We start from the raw sequence: 24829 nt of genomic DNA on the forward strand, positions 1-24829 counted from the left end.
ACTTTGTAGCCCCTGAATATTTAACCTCTATTAGAGCTGCACTGGACACAGTCACTAGTAGCAGGTGGCTATTTAAATGTAAATTTAATTAAAAAAATGCAACCCCCCTGGTTATATGCATTATAAGTGTTCAAGAGAAATGTGAATCATGGCCACCGTGCTGAACACTGAAAATAAGTCACTTTCATCATTGTAGAACATTCTACTGGACAGTACTGTTCTAGGAACTTAAAAACTGAAATTACTGCCAGGCTCATGCCTCAGGGCTCAGCAGGCTGAGATCTGAGGATTGCAGTTCAAAGCCAACCTGGGCAAAAGTCCATGAGACTCTTATCTCCAACTACTCAGTAAAAAGGAGGAAGTGAAGGTGTAGCTCATGCAGTAGACAGTCAGCCTTGAGTGAAAATAGCCAAGTGAGAGGCCCTGAGTTCAAGCCCAGAACTGGCACCAAAAACAACAAAAACAGACAAACAAAACCTCATTTGAAATTTGTCAAAAAAGAGAGTCACAACTGAAAAGGAGCCAGAAACTGCTTCTACATTTTTTTGGTATAGATTATTAAGGGTGAGGAATAAATTCATAGATACATTAACTACTCTAGGTCTGTCTTACCTTCTCCTTCTTCTTTGATGGACTTTGGTTGAGAGACCGCAAAGCACTGCATAGTTTCATATTTCTGGTGTGCTTCCTGGTTATCATGACCTTCCTCTTCTGAATCAGGTAAAGGTTTTACCAGCATCCGACAGTTGAAGGTATGGCTGTTCCGCCTCGGAGGTTCTCCAGACCAAGATCCCCCGTTCACTACCAAAGCAAGAATTATGCATCATTACAAGGAAACCACAACAGATTCAGTCGCTAAACTACCAAAAAACAGGATCACTTTACTTTTATAGATGCTTGATTCTTTTCTAAATACTTTAATAATCTAGAAGGGAAGAAATTCTCAAGTAAACATTTTAACAACCTGGGAACCTCCTTGGAATTTTCAAAACACCTATATTCCTTTCTTCAAGACCATGTCTTGATTTCTTATTATTAAATGTCAGTTTCTATTTTTGAGTTTTCCTGTGATTTCTCAGCAGCTTAGTTTTATGTGCTACCTACTACCCTATACCTAGTGAATGATATCAACTGTTAAATACATTCAAGTTTTTTAGAGCACTTGATCTTCTATAGTCAGGAGGAGAAGGCCCTTTCATTAGTGATGGGGCCTCACTATTTAGCTCCATTCCAACCATCTCAACTGATTTTGCACCTTCCCCAGCTTAAACTTCCTGCATCCCAATGCATATAATTGCTCCTGCTGCTACCACACCTAAAATATCAGGGTGATCCTAACTCCCTCTAAGGAGCTTGTATTCCAAGAGCTTCTATAATAAACACTTTACTAACTACTCAGGTACCCACTGCTTCCTCTCCTCTTTTTTCTTTTTCTTTGGTGGGAGCAGTGGTGGTGGTGGTGGTACTAAGGTTTAAACACAGGGCCTCTCACTTGCTAGGCAGATGCTTAACCTTTTACAATATGTCTCTAGCCCTCATACTGCCTTGTCTTACAGATCTTTCTATAGAAACTTTCCTGTATAGGCTGTAAGTTAGCTGCTTCTGAAGTACTCCCATGCAATCTCTCTTAATGGCTCCAGGCATAGTTAGTTCTTTAACAATACTGAAATGTCCCTAAAGATGCAATGTTAATGTGATTTACTTCTTTACCGATGCAAAACTCCATACACCTTCTATTTTAGTATAAAAATGTATTTATCAATTTAAAAATTAACTTAAGAAAGAGATACTGAGCCAGGTGCTATAATACTTGCTACTCAGGAGGCTGAGATCTGAGGATCCTAGTTCAAAGCCAGCCTGGGGAGGAAAGTCTATGAGACTTGTATCTCAAATTAACGACAAAAAAGAAGCCAGAAGTAGAGCGGTGGCTCCAGTGGTAGAGTGCTAACCTTGAGCCAGACCCTGAGGTTAAGCCCAGGACTGGCACAAATAAACGAACAAAAAACAGAAAAAAAGGAAAGAAATATTCAACTAAAGCAGGGCATTATGGAAAACAATGACTAATTTGGGGGGGTATTAACATGTTTATGGATCAGATAAGAAATTAGATATACAAAAGCATGTTCAACTTGTAGAATACCTACATTTAGTATCAATCCTAACTTTTACTTTGGTTTTCTTTTCTTTGCCATTCCCTGTACTTTATTAAAAAAAAAATTAGGTCCAGTACAAAAACGAAAAAAGAAGATAAAAATCAGCAACCAAAAGAAAAGCAAGAATGCCCATGGAAGTCGCTAGTCAATGAGCACTGTAGACAATAGTTATTATGGTAAAACTACTGCTAAATCCCTGGCTTTAGGCTGTTGAGGGATTAAAAAAGCTCTAGACAGAAAACAGTAAAATTAAAGAAGGACCTACAACCAGCCTGCTACATTTTCCTAGACACCTGATACTCTTGTTTCATTACCATCACTTGTAAAAGCTCATTCGCGTCATGGAAATTATATAAAGCAATTAGTGGAAAAAGGAAGAAGAGTTCTTATTAATTTGAATTAATACTATGGTGAAAGTAAAAAAGAATGGCAATGAGTTCTTTTGAGAAGTGAATTAATAAGTATAGGTCCTTTGAGAAAGTCATGAAATCACCGAAGAGATCTGAAAATATACATTACTTGAAATAAGAGATTCACTTTCTTCTTCATTTATTAAAGAATATAATAAAGGAATCCCACTCTAGTATTCCTAAATTGTGTATTAATGTTGCAGTTGCTTTGAACAAAGGGTTATCCTGTCAAGGAAAAGCTAGCCATAATGGAATTTGAAAAGGATTGTTCCTATGTACCTTGATGACAATAAGACCCGCTAATATAAACGGTTTTAAGAAAAAGAATAGAAACACTTGACAATTCAGACCTGACCTTATTCTGTACTAAAATATGCACTCCTTTTATCTGTGAAGATGTTCTTAGCATCATCAGTTTAAGTGAGAATATTTAAAAAGAAGCACTGACTAAGTGGGAATCGCAGTGCTCTGAGGCAGCAACTAATGTGGGCCCATGCTGTGAACCTCACCACAGAAGGTGGCCCTTAATCATCACACACACTTCTGGGCAGTATCTCCAAAGCAAGCTGAGGAAGCCAGGGAATCTGAGCCATGGTGAGTGGGCTATGGAGGCAGTGTCTGTGATGGAAAGAACCCATTGGGGCTGCAGGGCTGATGTGCTGGAAGCTCTCTCGATGCCACTTGTTCCTGTAGAATTTTGTATACACACATCATACTCGTTTTCACCAGTAGGACTCAAAACGAGCTGAATCTCACTTCTAATGACCTACTTTTCAGGTGGACAAATTCCAGGTGGCTAGTATTGGGTAGGGCAAGGTGAGACAATTTGTTACCTTCTTTCTCTCTTTCTCTCTTGTTTTTGGTGGTACTGGGGTTTGAACTCAGGGCCATTTTAGCCATTCCTTCTGCCCTATTACCTTATTTAAAAAAAAAACAAAACAAAACAAATAAACAAAACCTCTGAAAATCGTTGTCATGAGTACTTGTCATATGAATAATTTTCATGTACTTTATATAGGATCAAAAGGATCATTCAATTCAAGATCAGTATCCAAAGACATCCTTCTTTTCATGACTTCTAATCTTAAATACTTAAGTGCCTCTAAATCCTACCAAGTCCCTCAAATTCCCAAATAACAAAAATACCGATCTATTTTACCCATTCCAACCAAAACAATCTATGTGAACAGTATGGGGAAGGGACGTGGGAGACAGAGGCCCAGCAGACAGCAGAATGTCATTCACCTATAGACTTTGGCAGCAGGTTTTTGACAAATTCAGTGTGGTCCCCAACGTGCAGGATGCTGTATACGCTTTTGTTCATCAGCTCTTCTTGGTTATACCTTAGATATTGTGTCACATTCTCTGAAACAAACACCACATTGCCTTCCAGATTCACCACAAAGAAGAACCCATCAAGGGCCTAGAGAAAAAGACAAATGGTTATATACATATTATATGCAATTTTTAAGAAGAGAAGGATCCCTTCAAGGGAAACAATTCATATATGGATGGAAAAAAGATCTCTCTAGCTACTTTACAAGTTTTGGAAAACAGAAATGATTCCATCTTAGATTAAGCTAAGTGATAAACACCAAATTTATCAAGTTATAACTACTACCAAATAAAAGTGATTAGGCATCATTTCTCTGTATTTTAAAAATGAAAATGAACTACTCCACAAGACTCAGCACAACTTTGATGTTACTAACCTAATACATAGTCCTTGTTTCATAGTTTTTCACATTATACAATAGGAGTAAGAGATCAATGAGACTTTTTCCCCCTCAGATTAAAAACAATGACCAAAGACCCTCCCTCTCCCATTTTAACACTTGTAAAGCTGCCAGGGTTTAGGTGAAAGAATTTCAGATCATCTCAGACCCTGAGAGTAACATCAGTTTTTTATTGTTTGGCAGGTTCAGAGAAGGTTCTGGACAGGGTCTGTGATATAGCAATGTAGTTTCTGACATGGGAAACTCATGTGAACTTCAGTATTTCTAGTGCGTATTTTCCAGATGAAGATGTGGGTTCCCAAATTACCAAAGTATCAATAGCATGCTTCTTATATGGCTTCAAAGTCCCATTCTTTGTGTCATCTCAATCCAGATTAGGAAAAAGAGATGAAGAATCGAAGATCATTCAGAAAGTAAAGGTAAACTAACAACAACAATAATAACAGTAATAATAATAATAGCTATTGGGAATGTTTACTGTGCCTTACACACAGCTGTCATTATATTTTCAACTCTCAAAGCAATGTTTTCATTTTTCCTCATTTACAGAAGAGGAAACTGGGCTCAAAATGGTAAATGACGGCTTAACTAGTCAGTGGTAGAACTGGAATTGTAATCCAGATGGACCTGACTCTAGAGATCATGCTTTCAGGTACCAAGGAGCAGGTTATTTTCTTACAGTATCTATTCCAAGTCCATTTTCCACCGAGTTTGCACTGACAATGAAAAGTCTGGTCGTTCACTGGGTTTTTCCTAGTTATATTAACTCCTCTTTCCCTTTTGACCCATAGAGCTATGTTTTATGGGTCAGGTACATGATCAGGACTAGAAAAAGTTTGAGACCAATCAGGGCCAAAGGGTCTAGTCAGTTTATGCTACTCCACAATACATGCTTTATTTAACATAAATGTTTTATGTACATTTCCATATAACAGTAGACATGGATGGGGCCTAAAGTGTTTACTATCTCCTTAGTTTGCTTTTTCTATAAGCTATTATTTTACAAGATTCCTGCTTGGTGAGTCATCTTTGATATAATCTGTTTTTAATTCTATTTTTATTCCAAAGCTGAATGTTCTCTCAGTCTAGAAGTGACCATAAGGTAACCAGTTTGAAGCTCCTTCTTTTTTTTTTTTTTTTGGTGCTGGCCCCGGGACTTCAAGTGGAACCTAGGTACTGTCTTTGGGCTTTTCTGCTCAAGGCTAGTGTTTTAGCCCTTGAGCCACAGCTCCACTTCTGGCTTTTGAGTGATTAATTGAAGGTTAAGAGTCTCTTGGCTTTTCTGTCCCGACTGGCTTTGAACCATGATCCTTAGATCTTAGCCACCTGAGCTGCTAAAATTACAGGAATGAGCCACTGGTATCAGGCATTCTTTCTTTTTAAAAATTTAAGTCTAACATTACTTGGCTTTCTGTTTTTCTTAAATATTCTGTCATGTGCAGTCATTAGTATAAAACATACTTAGGGCAAAGCAAAACAAACATTATATTGGCCTTCTACAGTAGGCTGCCAGGAAACCTGTACAGTTTTGTGCATTGGTAGTAGCAGGGAAGAGGAAGGTAGTCAGGTGATTAGTTATGTGCCTAGCATCCCTTCTAAACTCACTGTTTTAGCTGCACATTCAACAAGGGTTTTCATCATTATATTACTTCTCATTCACTTTTGAGAGTGCACATTGCTTCTATTGTTTTGTACCATGATAAAAAGACTAATTTGTGATCTGATAAAACTGAAAGATGGAAGTGGTTCATCTCAAAAAACTGTTTTTTCAATAGCTCACTACGATATGGTCTGATGAAAAAAAAGCTGACATTTGGTTCTGTTGCCTAGAAACCACTATGCTATGATGCAAGCATGAGTGTGCATCTAGGCCTCAAAACAGCTCTACGGAACATGTTTTCTCTGTTAAATAATGACATGTAAACAGGAGTAAAATGTAAATTCAAGTCCTAAGTCCCTGGTTCATTCAAGCACTTTCTAATATATGTAGCACTAATGTCTTACACATGTACTTGGCTCGACGCACTGAATTCTCAAATAATTTTGAAATAGCAAAAATGTTGGCTTCATTTTATTTAATCAGGTCCACGGACAGCTAGCAATCAGTTTGTGTGATTAATGAACTTGTTCTCAAATGGCTTGAGTTGCAGAATGATGTTACACTAAAGCTCCTTTTTAAGCTTCTTTTTAGATGCCTTAAGTCTTCCTAGGATTTCCCCAGACATAGTAAATAAACATGATGTGTGGAAATTTCCCAATTGTAACAATTTAAATTCCAATAATTTTCAAATCAATTTCTTGTTTGTAGTTCAAAAGTTTTCCAAAAGAAATTACCCACTTTCTTTCATGTAATTCCTATCATCTACCTGGTTACAGTTTTTATTATCTGCTTCTAAGAAACAAGTGCAAGTAGCATTCTCTGGCCTTCTACTGCCTGAATGGGTAGGGAAAATCAGGTTAAACATGTTTCTGTTTTTTCCCTGGAAATGGTGGTTGACTGCTTTCAAGCCAGTGATTCAAGAGAAGATAAACAAGGCTCAACACAGGGTCATTGAAAGCCTCTTGGCCAGCAGGTCCAGCCTCAGGGAACAAATTTTGTTATTTCTTAAGTACAAATACTGGGTCAGATGATCTTTAATCTCTCCTGTCTCTTCCCTACCTTCTGCCCTCAATTATACAGATTTTCATAGAATTAGATGTTCTAAAAATAAAAATCATCTATGAACCAACTGAAAAGAGACAGTAAGATTGGAAGAGTTCTGGCTGTTTTAAAATCCTAATTTCACATATATGTGAGGCTGCTGCAGCAAGCGAATTGATTCATAATGACAATGCTGCTGCTCCTGGCGATGCAGTACTTTTCAGCCTCAGCCTATCATCAGCAGAGTAAATTATCCTGAGAACTGACATAATTTATGTCTCGGGTTCTGCAGTTCCTTGTTATATATTCACTGACATTTTTTTCCCTCTCATCTTACTATAGCCCACATCTTGAATTTTAATTTTAAATCAGGTACAGCAAAGCTCTTTGAATTTTGTACAAGTTAGTAAGAAAGGAAAGCTGGTGCTACAAATCTCAACAGTAGATGGTCATCTAACTTCTCAAAGTTAATACAGAGGCAGTTAAAGCCAACTACCAACTATTCTTTATCTTAAATGCTCATTCTGTCTCTTATTTCAACTTTATTTTTGAGATTAACCAGCATATTTGAAGACGTACACATAAAAAGCATAATGCTCCTTTTAGGTTCTTGAGTTCTAATCTATTTATACAGGTTTAGGTACATGGTACACATAAAATGTATGACTGGGGAATATTCAAATTAAAATATGTCATAGAATGTAATTGACCTGCAAAATGTTTTCCAAAAGTGGGTACTTGCCAGGCATCTGTGGTTCGCATCTGCAAACCTATCTATGAAGAAGGTTGAGATCTAAGTCTCAAGGTTTAAAGCTACCCAAGCAGGAATATCTGTGACATTCTTTTCTCCAACTAGCCACCAAAACAAGCCATAATGGAGCTGTGCCTCAAGTGGTAGAGAAAAACCAAATCAAAACAAAGCAACAACAACAACAAAAAAGAGTACAAGTGGCAATTTAAACTAGTTAATCTAATTCTGTGTTGTTAATTTCAAACCTAATACTAGAAGAGCCAGGACATAGGTATTTACATATACACATATTAGTAAGTTCAAGCTCTGTAGTACTTAGTGTAGATTCTACTCTAATTAATTCACCTGAAATTAAATCTAATCAAGTGAAGATCAATAAAATTTAAATTACAGAAACAAATGAGGAAAGTGTTACCTCCAGCATCATAGGCCCCAGAGCATCCTTGTCAATGACACCCTGCCCTGTAGATGACACATCTGACTTCTGCACTTCATCTATGTTGGCAGCTGCTGCTTTCTCTGCAACAAACATAAGAGTGAATTAAATGGTGGTACTATTTCAAGGGCAGAGTGACACAGAAATATTTTTATTGTAATGATTTATAAAATCTCTAGTGGGATCAGATGTGGCTATAAGAGAGTTAGATTACTCTCCCACCATGCCTAAACACAGAGAGGGCTGGCAGCAGTAGCCAGGCATTAACTTTTCACCTCTAGAACCTGTGGCTCGGATCCCCTTTCAGGCTGAAGAGAAAATGAGTTTAGGGGTTTTGTGCTAGTTTTGGCAGGCATTTTCCCCCCAGATTATGAAACCACTATATACTATGGCACAATTAGTTTCTACTCAAGAGATTCCGTAAACTAGGATAAAGGAAGGGTTGGTCTGTTGCTCTCAATGTAAGAACATTAGCAGGGATATATCTGCACACATCTGGAGAAGAAATAGTGTCCTAACCACCTATAGCTGTTCCCACATGATATTCTAGGAGGCCTGCCTTGACTCTTACTATTCCACTCCTGCTCACACTGACATTTTAAACATGGTCCCTAACTTGTTGAAAAGGCTTAATGATTTAAAGTAGAGGGAAGGGATCTAACTGGTGAGGTACTCAGAGAAAACCAATAGCTATGATCTGATCTACTACAGAGGTGTATCATAATGCTCCAGGACTGAAACTCAAGGGTCACGAGACATCCCACAAGGATGAGATATTTAGTGAAAAAGCTCATGGAAGAGATGCATATCTATCTATCTATACATACATACATACATATATATATATATAGTTATTTCAAGAGCACCACAAAAGGTTAAAGTGTAACATACCTATCAACAACCCTCTAGAAAACAACACAGAAACCATGTGCCAATTATTTGTAACTGAATAAATTATACCTTTTTTTACACCACATGTGAACATTGTACAGTAAACCTACTGTATTCACAGATTATTACACACAGTTTTGACCACTTGTGGTAGAAAACACAATTATTTTTTTTAAAAATCAAAAGAAATTTCAAAGTAATTTTTTTTTGGTCAGGCACCAGTGGTTCATGCTTATAATTCTAGCTACTCAGGAGGCTGAGATCTGAGGATTGTGGTTCAAAGCCAGCTGGGACAGGAAGGCCATGAGACTCTTATCTCCAATTAACCACCAAAAAAACTGAAAGTGGAGCTGTGGCTCAAGTGGCAGAGCACTAGCCTTAAGTGAAAAGCTCAGGGACAGTGTGTAGGCCCTGAGTTCAAGCCCCAGGACAACACAAAATTTGTTTAATCCCCTAATGCCTCAGTATGAAGCTTGGCTAATATAGTGCTCAGTCAGTCCTATGTATTGTTAGCCATGTTTAAATCACTGCACGATCGCTTTGCCCTGCATTTTGTGAAAATCTACCTCCCCCAAAGCAAGCATTACTCAAGAACCAAGGTAAAAATGAGTATATCTAGTCTAAAGGATAGAGTGCAAATTATGTTTTCTGGAAGATGGCATGGCAGAAGTAGGGCAGTGTTATGGGGATAAATGAATCATGTGGCTGAGGTACAGTATTGAACTCTGCATGCTGATCATTGTTTCCTACATGACAGTCTCCTTGGAACCACATACACACAAGATAACAAGAGTGTACTATAATTAAATGCAAAAAAAATACAACATAAAACTCACACAATCAATTTGTTCCCATGACTCTGGTTTAAAAAAAAAAGGTTTCACACAGTATTTTGATAAATCTATAAAGACTGATTTCTGGAACCTAGAGAATTAAGGAATTATGCAGGTCCACCAAATTTTGCCAGTCTCATGATGGTAAGCTTCTGTGATGTATATTTATCACTGGAAGAGGAAGATGGCATGTTTAGTTCATACCCAAGCCTTGCCATTTGGTACAAGTGCGGCTTATAGCAAGTCACTTTTAAAGCTTCAGTTTCCTTCCTTGCAGTCAAGAATAAATTAAATAAAACTGGGCACTGTGGCTCTCACTTATAACCATAGCTCCTTATGAGGCTGGGATCTGAGAATTGTGGTTAGAAGCCATCCCCAGCCAACAAATCCATGAGATTTATCTCCACATAACCAGCAAAAAAGGCACAAATAAAGCGTAGTTTGTCAAGATTAGAACACCAGTTCCAAGCAAAAAAAGCTGAAGGAATGATGGGGAATATAGTCACAACATTTAATGCATAGATGTGAAAACAGAACTAGGAACTTGAGAGAACAGGAGCAGCTGGGATAGCTAGACTTGGGGGAGAATTCTAGAAGGAGTGACACTGATTATGATTAAGATGCATTATACAGGATGACATTGTTCAAAAAGAAATGTACTCTTTATCTGATTTATGTAACTAATTCCTCAGTACATCTTTACCATAACAATAAAAATTTTTTAAAAATACATTGTACACATAAATTGACATGCTGAATTGAAATCCCTTTTACACCTATTTATAGATAAATAAAAAAATAAACATAATGTCACTTCACAGGATACCTTTCCCTCCATCTTTCCAGAATCTCTTTCATTTCAAGTAGAACCTGAATCAATGTAACGTTTGACCATTTCACTTTGTAAGCTGTAGCTTTCTCAGGTTCTGCTCACTCTGTTACTCACAGAGCAAGGACAGAACATGTCCTATCTACCTTATCTGTTCCTTCATCTTTTTCAGGGAACATTTGGCTGGAGAGCAGTTCTGGACTTACCTCATGTGCTTCCACCCACATTGCTCTATGTGTAATCTCACTAGCAATGGATAGGGAATTTAGGACCTTGTGCATGCTAGGCAAATGCTCTACCACCAAACTATACCACAACTTGATGCTCCTTTTATTTATCTACCTATTTTGGGTGCCATTCTGGGGCTTGAACTCAGGGCCTGGGCACTGTCTCAGAACTTTTTTTCTGTTCAAGGCTACTACTCTGCCATTTGAACCACAGCTTCCATGTTGCCTTTTTGGTGGTTAATGAGGTAAGAGTCTTTTTTTTTTTTTTTTTTTGGTCGGTTGTGGAGCCTGAACTCTGGGCCTGGGTGCTGTCCCTGAGCTCTTCAGCTCAAGGCTAGTGCTCTACCACTTGAGCCACAGCTCCACTTCCAGCTTTTTCTTTTTATGTGGTGCTGAGGAATCGAACCCAGGGCCTCAGGCATGCAAGGCAAGCGCTCTACCACTGAGCCACCTTCCCAGCCCTAAGGTAAGAGTCTTAATGGACTTTCCCTGCCTAGTATGGCTTTAAACTGCAATCCTCAGCTCTCAGCCTCCTGAGTAGCTAGGATTACAGGCGTGAGCCACTAGCACCCAGCACTGCACCTCTTTTAACTGCCCTACTTTATGAAGGCCCTCGTATGCTTCAGATAAAAACTTTATTAGTCCCAAATCTCAAACCTATGTACATGCCAGATATTATGGATTTACATGGTCCTGTTATATTCTCATTTCATTTTTAGTTTTTATATGTGAAGAAGGTGCTATCATGCCACAGGATAGTGTTCTGTACCTTTTCCTTTGATGCCTCATTACCCACAGAAGTACTATGTATGTGTTCCTATCAGAAACTCCTTGCAACAGCAACAATGTTCAAGTTGGAATGCTTTAGGAGATCTGTGAGACTATGCAGTGAAAATCTGAACATAGATTGAAGGCCTTTCTTACATGAGTCTGACTGGTACATTCCAGTGGGTTTCCCTGTGCTCCTGGGGTCTGTGAATTATGCTATTCTACCATACAGTACAGAAGGTCTCTGATGGCTAGCACTGACCTCAAGCAAGTTTTTCACTAAGTATGTTGTGTCTGACTGACAGAATAGACTCTTCCCTGCACTCATTCCTCGGAGGGTAGAAGTGAGTCAAGTTGATGGTAGATGGAAAAAGGGACTAACTTTCCCCTGGCCCTGCAGGGGACACAGGGACAGGAAAGCAAAGAGACATAGGCAGATTCACGGAATTAGGAGTTTAGGGTTTCTGGAGAACAGGTCTCTAACAAGAAATTTTTTTGACTTTCATACTTCAAGGTATCTCATCTTCCCCTGTTTCATTTTTCCACTGTTAAAACATTTTCTTCTACCTTTTAAACAATGGATGTGGGTGGGAGTAGAGCTCAGTGGTAAAATGTGAGGTCCTGAGTTTGGTTTCTGACCACACTCTCCAAAGAAAGAAAAAGAATGGATTTAATTGTAAGAAAGATTGATGTTGGGAGAGTGAAAGATGAGCACCTAATATTGGCCAGTAGAAAACTTCAGCTTTTATGATATGAGATTCTAAAATTATAGCAATAGTGAATCATTGTTTTCTATAGCATCTATACTAATGCTTTATTTTAGGGTTAAATAAATGAAAAAAAGAATGTTGCTTATCATACTTGGCTTTTGAGCCTTTTAGATACACAACCACTAGACTTTGTGAGATGTTTATATTTTGGGATCGGCTCAACTTTCTGAGGACCTAAATTCATCTACTAATATTTTTGTGAAATTTAAAAATACTAGGATAATTCAACCTGGCAAGTTCCCAGAGGTAAATCTTGACGTTTGGATATTCCTAATGTTACAGTAACATGACCTGGCAAAAATTTTAGGGTTTTATGAGATATGCATTATCAGTACCAACTGGTACAGAATTTTTAGGAATTTTTAAATTCAATATAATTTAAGATAAGGGACTACATTTTAAATTAGGAGATATTTTAGTTATGCTAAAATGTGTTTGGGGCATTACTGGGAACTTTAGATTAAATGATTACCCTGAAATACTGTTTATAATAACAAAATAAGCCCTTTATAATATTAAGCTGATAAATGTTTAAAAGAGAAGAAACAGCAGCTAATACTAGTGTCATAGTTTGAGAGGCCTCTGTGAGGAGGTAGAACACTGCCTGCGAGGTGGGTCTGTGTCCTATCTGGGACGACAGGTTGGTTCAAGTAAAGTGAACAAGCCTCTAGTAAATATCTGGAACTTTAGCCAGGAGCAAAACAATTACAATTAAATGAATGACAAGGCCTTCACTGCAAGGAACTAATTTTGAGTTCCAAGCAGAGAGAAAAACAGCTGGCCATGGCTGAAAATATTTTTCCTATGCTGCGGGATGTGCATGTGGATGCAACGAAGACACATGGTAATGGATGTGTGGCATTAGGCTACTAGAAAACTTCAGGCTAACTTTGAAAAACAATACTTAGGAATGTTGGCAAAAAAGCACAATTGAGCTGTTGGCTCTCTCAATCCTTAACTTGAAAGCAAAAACAAAAAACAAAAACCCTGAACATTTTCATTTGAGCATTTTGAAATAGTGGAACATGGAACTTAAAAAACTCCAAATGAGTCTAAAGATTGCAAGAGAACTTTGAACAAAACGTTGCAATGCTTACATAAATGCAATTTAGATACATTAAGAGAATGAGGACTTTTCATTACTTGTGATGTAAACAAAGAAAAGCCAAAGAGATAAGAACTCACTCTTCTCCTCACAGGCATGTTTGAAATATATGTAATTTCTACCAAACTTGTTATCTATTCTTCAATTCTGAATTGATTTTATGCTTTGGCTTTTTCTCAGTATTAAAAAAAATCAGTATGAAGTGACAGAAAACACCTAGAAATATGGCTTCAATAATATAAGTGAAATTTGAATTAAACTAATCCTGAATGTTATTTGAGTATTTCAAGAAGTAAAACTCTATTCAGTGGAGCCTTGAAATTAAATAGAGGGTGGAGGAGGAGAAAGAAGGGAAGTAGAAGAGAGGGTGGCAGAAAGAGGAAGATGAAAAGAAGGACTCTTTTGAAATTTAGTATTATGCTAATTGGACATATGCTGGTATCTTGACAGAGCATTTCAGTTATGAGTATGTTGTTGTTTTTTTAATGTGGGAGATAAAAATAAGCTTAAATCCTTAAGATATATTTCTCTGTCTGTAAGTACGGCATTACTATACTAAAACACAGTTCAATATTTTTAAATTAGGCAGTTTTCTCAGCGGTCACAAACTATATTTGGTTTTCTATATTTTGCATCCATTGACCATAAAAATAAATTCGGTTGCAAAAAATACCCTTAAGTAAACTCCACAGTAGAGAGCTAGTTGCAGAGTTTCATGATTCAAGCCTTATGAAATCTCATTATTTTAGATGGAATTTTTAAATTAGAGAAAGAGATGCTAATTTCCAGTGCCTAGGAAAACATAGCTCCTCTCTATCTTGACTTCATGATATTTCCCCATGCACTGTCAGCTATGTGTTAGAGAGTAACTCTGGTGCTTGAAGTTTTATTGCAGTGTTGGGGGACAAACCCTGTGCCTTGGACATGCGAGACAAATGCTTATTAACCACTTAGCTATATCCTTAGCTCTTCTGCTGCACTTTGAGTATTAAACTTCTTTTTTGGTTGTGGGGCTTGAACTCAGGGCTTGGGCGTTGTCCCTGAGCTTTTTTGCTCAAGGCTAGCACTCTACCACTTTGAGCCATAGCTCCACTACTGATTTTCTGGTGGTTAATTGGAGATAAGAGTTCCACAGACTTTCCTGCCTGGGCTGGCTTTGAACCGTGATCCTTAGACTTCAGTCTCCTGAGTGAGCCACCAGCACCCAGATGTGAGCCACCAGCACCCAGCCAACACCCATTCTTTTCAAAAAATATAATTTTATTTTTATTAATGAGGTGATTACAGAGGAGTTATATTTTTATAAATTAGGTAAGGAGTAAATTTCTTTTTTGGACAATGTCACCCCTTCCTTTGCTTTTTCCCAGTTTCCCCCTCCTGTCAGAGTCCAAAGTCAGTCCTGTCAACACACATAGTGTGTACTGAACAGCATGATTACATTTGTTCACTCTTCCTCCCTCTGTTCCTTCCTCCCTCTGTTTTGCCCCCTAAAAAAAGAAAAAAAGACCTCCAAACAAAAACACCACCACTATCACCCAAAACTCATGTTTCCATTTCCTGAAAAAATTTATTCTTTTTAAAGAATATAACCAAAGAAAATAACAGTGAAAATCTGAATTCTATCATTTTTTCTTTACTCCTAAAAAAGTTTAAAAAATCCTAATAGTTATGATCTTTCTAATAGCAGTTTTACAAATAATGCCAATTTCTTATTAGACTGTCCAACGATGTCTCTATGATATAATCTTTTCTTCACTATTCTTTCTGGGTGGTTGTTTCCAGAGCAATCTCTCCTGGTCCCCTTTTCCAGAAATCTAATACTAATTAAGTAGATTTCCAGTTCCAAAGAAAGAACAAAACCCTACATCTTCAGGGACTGTATTAAGATGAGTCATGCCACACACTGGGGGAAAAATCATTAATATTATATTCCATATGATTTTTCATAGGTAATTATTATTTGTGGCTTTTCTCAGAGCAAGGAAGATGAGACATTTGATCTTTAGAAATAAGGCTGATGTAACAATATAGCAGCAGTATTTTTTTTAAGTAGCTGGATTAAACTGCTTTTTATTACTGGTGTTAGTTTGAAAGTAATAGTTTTCTAATGAAATAGCAATAAATCAAGATTTGATCATTAGATATTAATAAATGGTAAGGCATTTTACCTTTATATATTCTTTTTTTCCTTCAGCTCTACTCTCTATTATTTCTTTCTCTCTTTCTAACATATTCTTATTCCAAAACACTTATTGTGTTTTGGAAATGTTTTGATTCATATCAGGGAGTCTTGTCTGTTATGTTTTTAGGCAAGTGAATCAAGATCATAAATATGAGAACAGGGTCCTATCCCTAAACAGAAAGGCGTGCCACAGCTCAGGGGCAGCCACACCACCATTCTAACCACAGCAGAGCAGTGGCAACCACTACTGAGAACTTGGAAGCCTACATGAAATGTAATGCCTGTTCATTATGATAGGTGATACATCATCATGGCAGAAGTTGCCACTCTTTTTTCCTGTCTTTAAAATCATCTGAAAAGACTGCAGAAAGCTTGTAGATATTAGCCTATCTTAAAGAAAATCAGAAGTCAAACAAATACCACTTAATCTGTAAAAGGATATCAATTGAGAAATAATATGCAGGGTACTTACAAATATATAGAACCCCCCCCAAGATATATAGAAAAAATTTTGCACAGTTCATGACATTTAAGCCAATTAAAAGTTTAAGTCATTTTTTATGTTTGGTCAAGTATGAAGACAAGTTGCATTTACTGAAGGTACATTATTTAAAGCAATAGAATCTTTGACTAAAATGAGCCTGATACATTTGTGCAGGTTTTTATAATAAGTTCCCTTGCTTCAAAATGAGTAAAATCATTCACCCAGAAACTTTTCAATTTTTCAGTGGACTGACATCAAACACAAGTCTAATCACCCTCACAACAAATATTAAGATTCTACAGGGAATACACCTACAATTTCCATTTTTTCCTTGAGTTTAGGAATTGGATGGTTTCAGGTGAAGTGACTATCAAACCCAGCAGCAGTGAAATCTGTTCAGAGCAAAGTTACTGAAACAATGATGGCAGTTTCTGGCCAAGCATAACATATTAAATATTATAGATAAAGTTATGTAGCATCTCAAAGGTTCTAGAAGGTAAAAACAAGAGAATTATGCATCTGCAACAAACTAAAATTAGAAAAGCTGCCATATGGCTCTGTGAAGCCAGCGTCACATTCTTATTCATTAGGAAGCATTCTGCTAACATAAAAACACAAGGCCCTTCCTTTGCTCTCCAAATGTGTTTATCTTTTCAACATTAATGCACTATATATCATGGAGCTGCTGAAGTCTCCTGCTGTGCATATTAAATATGTGCAGCTGCACTTTCTTTAGTAATGGGAGGAACCTAAGTCCCAAGTTGCTTCCCTCTCTTTCTGACATTGAGCTTCTTGTTACCACATCATGATTTCCTCTGCTGGCATGAAAATCAGCAAAATTAACCAATCTCAAGGCCATCTCCAACCAGCACTCTTCAGGGAAAGCAACAGATTTGGTTTCATTTTCATCAATGGTGAGACATGACTACTTAAGATTCCACAATCATGTCACAAACTGAAAATCTGCAGGCCTACACTGAAGAAAGAGATGGCCAGTTATCTGAACAGACTCAGGTCAGGTAACAGTGGCTAATAACTGCTTTTTGTTCACAAAAACTATTACTCATCTGTTGTCACCACATATATTTTTGTTTGCCCTAAATACAACCTGTCAGTATAGTCATAAGGCAAAAACCCAAGGAAACATGGTTTCAAAAGTGGCACAAATGACCAAATGAAAAGGCAACAGGTACATATATCAGTAAGGTTGCTATGGCAGCACTAACTCAGTGTGTTCATGTGCCTCTACCTTCATTACAGCAATGGAATATTACGATGGAAGGACAAACATACAGGAAGACTGCTGATTAGAGTAAATTATAATTCACTAGGTTCAACTAGCTATGATTTTAGAAGCTATCTGAGTAAGGACATGTAATAATCATGACTTATTCAGAAATTTTAAAAATGGCTTCTTTCAAAAGCAATGCCAAAAAATCATACAATAGGAGCATTCAAAGTTTCTGATATATTAGGTTAAAATAAATATGAGAAAAATGAAAATTATAATAAAACTTATATCTGAAAGACTTCAGTCTAAGTAGTATAAATATTTACCATCTAAGTATGTATCTTCTTACAGACTTGGGAAACCTCAAGTCCTAACATTCCTGCCTTACTACTCAGCAACACTAATGCTCATCGCCTCATCTCAAATACAGCACAGATTTCAAGATTCTGACAGCTCCACTGGCATTTGTTTTTCAGCAGGTGGAGTCTATAGTAGTATTGTATTTAAACTCAGGGCTCCATACATGCCAGGCAAGAGTTCCCACCTGAACCATACCTCAAGCTCTTTTTTGTTTTAGGTTATTTTTCTTCCATAGGCTCTTGTTTTGTGTCCTTCCTGTCTATACCTCCCATATAGCTGGTAGGTATTACACACATGTACTAACCTCAGGGGCTGTGAGGAATGTCTATTTGTTGCCTGGCGCATATGGGTGCTCATTAATACTGAACTGTTTCCTAGCTGGAACTGAAATTCAGTTTGGCTAGGATCTCAAGATCACAAATGTCGGGCTGGGAAGGTGGCTCAGTGATAGAGTACTTGCCTTGCATGCATGAGGCCCTAGGTTCTATTTCTCAGTACCATATAAACAGAAAAAGCCAGAAGTGGCACTGTGGATCAGGTGGTTGAGTGCTAGCCTTGAGCTCAAATTGGCTCAGGGACAGAGCCCAGGCCCTGAATTCAAGTTCCAGGACTGCCCCCCCCCAAAAAAAAAGATCACGAATGTCTCTACAACTGATTTTCATTTTTTTGCATCAGAGGTGTTAGATAGAGATTGGATGAGAAAAAGTTTGTATCATATATGCTTAGAGAATCATGATAATTCCCAGTGGTCATGCCACCAGAAAACGAATTTGGAAAGATGAAATACCACCAATCCTTTTTAAACACCCTACAGGTGAAGGGAATAAACATTAAACAGCCTGACTTTATTAATCCAGACTGCCATGTAGGAACTTACGACATGCTTCATGTAAAAAAAAGCAGTTTGGGTAGCACAAGTTTTTTTAAATCAGACTGGAGGATTTTCCTAGCTACCACTGCTTCGAATAAACCATGTGTTAGAATTGTAGCTCTGTGGTAATTTGACTGTCTAGCATATGTGAGGCCCTGTGTTCAACCATCCTTTGTTCTACAACTCTCACATAAATCCACTAAATGACATCATGAAGATTGTCCACCAAAGGTGAGCATTGGCTACTCAGTTTCCTTATCCTGTAGCTCTAGCCCTGCTACCGGTTCTAATGGCTTCAGCCTATTTAAAGGGGTGCCTTCCCAGACACAGAGATCCTCCCAAACCATCCAGACACCTCATCCTCATTTGTTCTCATTGCTGTGTATCTTGCTCTTGGATTCTGGCAGACCTACCTGCTTTGCTCTCCACATGATCTTTTCGTCCATCTGAGCATCTCTTCCTTTCAGGTTTCCTCTGCAACACAGGACCTAATGCCATTCAACAGACCTCTTCCGCACACAAAAAAACAACTGAGATCCTAAAAATACCTTGGGAGGCTATAGCTCCTGGATCTCATCTTGCTTCTTACTGAGAGTTCCCAGTTCTGTCGTTCTAGTCTGCTTCAGAAACCAAGGGAAGACCTCACTAGCATGCGTTTTAAAAAGCAAGTGTTCCCAATGTAATGCACCTAATGCAAAACTGGGTAACAGAACAGAATCATCCAATTGACACTGACAACATTAACTTATTCTAAATCCTATCATCTAAGTAGAGAAAACAAAACACTGAGAACAATGAAAGAACTTTATGTAAGTACAGAGAATACCACTCTGGACAAATAAAAAAGACAGGAGGAACATGGACAACTTTAAGGGCAAAACAGTCCAAGTATCTGAGGCCAACAAAAGAGAGCTCTCTGCAGAGCTGCTTCAGATCAGGGTCAATGGTGGTATTTGCTTTCTAAGTCATATATGAGGAGAAGCATGATCCAGAAAAAAATGGACAATCTAATACTTCCCAAGTATTTCACAGCCCAAAATCTCGAATAGTTAACAATTTGGAGCAGGAAAGTCAATGAGACCCCAATTAACTACTAAAAAAAAAGCCAGAAAGCAGAGCTGTTGAGTACTAGCTTTGAGTAAAAATGCTCAGGGACCGGGCCCTGGCCTTGAGATTGAGCCCTATGACCAATGGGCACATGTAGGCGTGCACGCACGCACGCACGCACTCACACACGTGCGCACGCACACACACACACACAAATTGGTTCAGTCTGGATCAACTCTGCAAGTTGCTAACTAAGACAAACTCCAAAGAAATCCTAGATGAGCATTTAGGGAGGAAAACCTGGGACTATGTGAGGTCTGAGGTAACAATGACTGTAGCAAAGAGTACCATCTGTCATTTGGCAACTGCTGTTATGCGTAGGTCACTGCTCCTTCTTTGTATGTTTGTTTATATTCTCCCTGCCTCACAAAATTTTGTTCTTGTTTTCTAATCTGTTAGGAACCTGGTATGGGAATGGGACTACAAAATAGTTAATATACACATACATACTAACAACACAAATGATATACCTAAAAATGTTTTTTATCCTTTGTCTATAGAAATGAAAGGAACCCAAGTTTACTACCAGAACTCAAAAAGGATGGGGAAAAAGTGTATAATTCTAGGAGTTGATCATTCAGAAGGTCTACATGCTCCAAAATACCTTTTGTTAAGAGAAATTACACAAAATATCATTTTTACAAAACATAGAAAGTAAAGTTTATTCTTTTCAAATGCTCCAAATAGTTTTCAGTTTCTTTTTCTTTTTCTTTTCCTTTCTTTTATTCAGTTGTAGAGCTTGATCTCAGGGCCTGAGTTCTATCCCTCCAGGCTAATGCTCTACCACTTTGACTCACAGTACTACTTTCAGTTTTCTGGTGGTTAATTGAGATATGAGTCTCACCGACTTTCCTGTCCATGTGGCTTTCAACTGCAATCCTCAGATCTCAGCCTCCTGAATAGCCAGGATTACAGGCGTGAGACACCAGTGCCTGGCATAGTTTTCATTTTCAACTCACCTTTTATACATAAATTCAAAATGGCCTTAGTCTTTATGAACTTGGCACCAGCAAGGCTACTCAGTTTTGGGGGCTGACCAAGAAGGGTAAAATGCTGTGAGGAACAGAGTAGTTAGGATTTGTCTTTGGCCCTCTCAAGAAAAAGAGCGGTTAGCTGGGCTAGTCTCAGGCTGGGGGAGGTGGGAGCAGGGGAGGGCTTAGAAGAACAGGTTGATTCACTCTGAAGACCAAATATGCCAAAACATTAACTGCCACCCCATTCCCTGCAAGAAAGCTTTCTTATACAAACACGAGAATTCTGATCAGTATTCATTCACCTTTTTGGAGGGTGGGGATAGGTACTACGGTTTGAACTCTGGGCTTGCCATGTAAACCATGTCCCTGTATCTATAGATTTTTAATAAACATTTCCAAACTTAGATTGCATAACATATCACTAAGTTGAGCAAGAGATCAATTAAAACAGTAGGTGAAAGGAAAAGAAAGTCTGGGAAACATTTGGAAAACAATCCTAATTGGACACAAAATAATGTTCCGTTATTGTTATCATAGTACTCTAAATGCAATGTGTGTTCTAGAAAGAGTTCCTACCAAATCTCCATTCAATAATAACTGCATTTCATAGCGAGAACAGGTTTAAAATCAATCTTTAAAGCAATCCTTCAAATTTTTTATGGCATGAATTCTCTCTAAATGAAGCAGTAAGGGCAGTGAATCATCAAGCAAATGTCTACAATTGCTTAAAGCAGCAGTGAGAAAGAAAACAAGAGTTTGAATTCTTCAGGTCCTGACCCATATCAAACCAGGCAGCAGGAGAGGCTGGTCCACAATCTTAGAAATTACCAGTGCCTATGTGTTTCAGAGCCCAACAAAAGTGTATACAAGAGATAGCCTTCTTCTCCCATTCTTATGCACATAGCATCTGTGCAGCATTGTAGCATTCTTCCATATGCATATAGCATTCTGTGTAAGTGGAGGGGAAAACACTGTGATTACCACTGTGACTAGTAATTCCCAGAGGCTTATATTGGTTTTGTACTCTCAAATACAAGGGACTATTTAAGTAGTCAAATCCACTTGCAAGAAATTAGAATACTTAAAGCCTGTCCATTTGCTGTCCAAATTTAGGTTGTAACAGATACACGGCACAGATTACAATAACCATGGCTATTCCACAGATAAGGCAAATAATGATCCGTCTTACACACCACGGAATGCATCACACTGCAATAGCTTATTATAAACGTGAAAACCATAATGGTAAATTATCCTTGATAATTCTTATCCTTGATAAGTTCTTCTTAATATACTAACTGACTTAAGTTAGGTGAAAATTAATTTTGTTTCACATATATCAGGCATAAGACATGTTTACCACATATGCATATGTACTCAATGAAATAAAATAGAATGTCTTCTTATTGTCAATCTTAATTATTCTACTTAAGTTTCTAAACCCTAGATGATTTAGTTCAATACATCAAGACTTCAAAAGCAATTTATGGAATGGCGTTTTGAAAGAACAAGTTCAGCTTCAGTGCAGTTGGACAGTTTGAAACCAAGAAACCTGTTTTGGAAATCCTACCCGCCCAGTGCTAGCTTGCAGGTGAGGCAGATAATGTGGCTGAAAATGACTGACAGAAGAGCTGGCAGGCCCAGTTCCAGAGGCTCTGAAGGAGCATAAGACAGCCAGCCTTTTTGCATTCTTAGCCTGGCCTAGAGAGGTGCTAGCCTTTTGTCATTGGTAATTCATTCAGCCGCCTCTCAAATGAATCAACTAATACCTTTGATTTGCTTTTTCAAGATGTACTGTTTGTTGTTTTTATTGCACCAATGCACAGTGTGGTTTCGCAGATACTAGAATGGTGGTAGTTGTCAGCTCTGAAATGCCAAGAAAAACATTTGGTTGCATATAGGGTTTCCTGAGAGCAAGTTAGTACATGACCTCAATCTTTTCCAAGCTTATCATAATGCCATGAGGCTGTGCTGATTCAGCAAAGCAATCTATAATCACTTGCAAAATGCCTATGCCTCACAGGGATGTTATTAGGCTTAATAAAATAATGCGTGTGGGACACTTCAAGATCTGTAGAAGGCAAGTGCGAAGTAATAATATTATTCTGCGTTTATAATTATAAGCAGCTTTACAAAGACAAGACCTTATAGATCTATTCACAAATTACAAATAAATACTACTTTAAATAACTGTATCATAAAAACACAAGAAGAATCTGAAATCATCCTGGCTTAAAAATGGAATACATACACTCTAATGTCTGAACAAAATGAAAAGAATCAGACAAGTTTCTACTAAAGGAAAAGAACATTACATGTCTTTCTGATAAAATATAAATTGAACTTGTAACATTTTATTATAATTATTAAGATATCGATATTAATGAGTTGAATAACACTTCTGTGGATTGTGTGTGTGTGTGTGTGTGTGTGTGTGTGTGTGTGCGTGCGCGTGCACACACACATGAGCAAACACGTGCAAGTCCTGGGGCTTCAACTCAGGGTGCTGTACCTGAACTTCTGTGGTCAAAGCTAGCACTCTACTATTATTGCACTTCTGGAGATAAGAGTGTTATGGACTTTTCTGCCTAGGATGGCACTGAACTCAGATTTCAGTCCCTTGAGTATGAGCCACCAGCATCTGGCTACTTCTATGGTTTTTAATCAATAAACTTATACTTTAGGTCAAAGTCAGTGAAACAGCAATACATTTCTTCAGTTATAACAATACTGAACATCAGTTTTAAGTAACATGAATAAAATTGCAAATACTAGCCGGGCGCTGGTGGCTCATGCCTATAATTCTAGCTACTCAGGAGGCTGAGATCTGAGGATCACGGTTCAAAGCCAGCCCAAGCAGGAAAGTCAGTGAGATTCTTATCTCCAATAAACCACTAGAAAACTAGACGTGGCACTGTGGCTCAAGCAGTAAAGTGCTCGCCTTGAGCTGAAGAGCACAGGGACAGCACCTAAGCCCAGAGTTCAAGCCTCATGACTGACCAAAAAAAAAAAATTGCAAATACTTTACTGTTTGTGATTTTTCCCCTTTCTAAATATTAGAGTAAGTCTGCTTTTTTAATTAAAGGGGCCAATAACATCTGTCTCAGATAAGGAATATCTGACACTTTCCCTCTATCCCACGTCAGCTAGGTGTGTCTAACAAGCAGTCTGGGCTGAGATGCTAATGCTAGGCCCTAAAGTGTCACTATCTCTACTGGGTGGTATGTATTCTTTTTGGTTCAGCAGGTATTATTTTCTCCAAGTAATCTCAGAATCTCAGAGACTCAAGCTATTATGCTTGGTGCTTCCCTATATAGTCCTAATATCACTTGCTTCATCAAATGGAAACCATCTAATTGGATCTTCTCTGAGTTTCCATGGGACCATCAATCCAGGAACCAGAGACTGTTTTCTATTTTTGTACCTTCTTATCCCACTATAAGTGCTAACCATGTAGACACAACAGGGCAGAGGTGGGGAGAGGTGAGTGCTTACCACATTGGAGAAAAGCACAGAAAAAGTCCTGTAGGTGGACTGGGTTCCCTGAGGGGATCAACTTCAACAAACAAAACAAGAAAATTTACTCCTTAATTCTCTTTTAAAATTTCCTTTTCAAAAAAGTAGCATTTTATATCTTTTTAAAGGAATCATAATGTCAGGTGGCAGGGATGCGAAAAGACTAAAAGAAAAACTTTGAACTCTTCTGAGTTTTAAGGCACACTGCCATGATTAAGCCAAGAGCTGAAACAGGGTTGACAGGCTATCTTTTTAAAGGAGAAGGGACTTGTGAACGAATTGAAAATTTGAAACTTGTGAGTATGAGCTGAAGTATGAATGTATTTTATTCATTTAGTTGGGAGACTTAGCTTGTTTGAAAAGTTAAGTTTAGGAAACTGCAGTTTAGATGCTGAAATGAATATAGACTCTAATTATTTGAGATTTTCACCAAGAATGCTTTCATCAGAGTATGAATGTGGCAAGGCTGATTACGTACCTCAAAATAAACTTCCATCAACACACCAGGAACCATGCATATACCTCAGGATCCTAACAGTGCCTAATGAGTTCTC

At 37.9% G+C, this 24829-nt stretch overlaps 1 protein-coding gene across 1 annotated transcript in view; it reads right to left on the bottom strand.

Moving 5' to 3' along the window:
• Nucleotides 1–120: 120 nt before the first annotated feature.
• Nucleotides 121–24829, bottom strand: part of LOC105994773 (nuclear receptor coactivator 2-like) — a 208135-nt gene continuing 183426 nt past the window's right edge. The window contains exons 5-9 of the mRNA XM_013028416.1: nucleotides 8107–8210; nucleotides 3809–3986; nucleotides 3397–3480; nucleotides 613–801; nucleotides 121–167 (exon numbers count right to left, since the gene is read on the bottom strand). Coding sequence (XP_012883870.1) covers nucleotides 121–167; nucleotides 613–801; nucleotides 3397–3480; nucleotides 3809–3986; nucleotides 8107–8210 — 602 coding nt within the window. The remainder of the gene's footprint in view (nucleotides 168–612; nucleotides 802–3396; nucleotides 3481–3808; nucleotides 3987–8106; nucleotides 8211–24829) is intronic.

This window comes from Dipodomys ordii, unplaced genomic scaffold, assembly GCF_000151885.1.
Source record: "Dipodomys ordii isolate 6190 unplaced genomic scaffold, Dord_2.0 Scaffold109, whole genome shotgun sequence".
In the NCBI taxonomy this organism is placed as follows: domain Eukaryota; kingdom Metazoa; phylum Chordata; class Mammalia; order Rodentia; family Heteromyidae; genus Dipodomys; species Dipodomys ordii.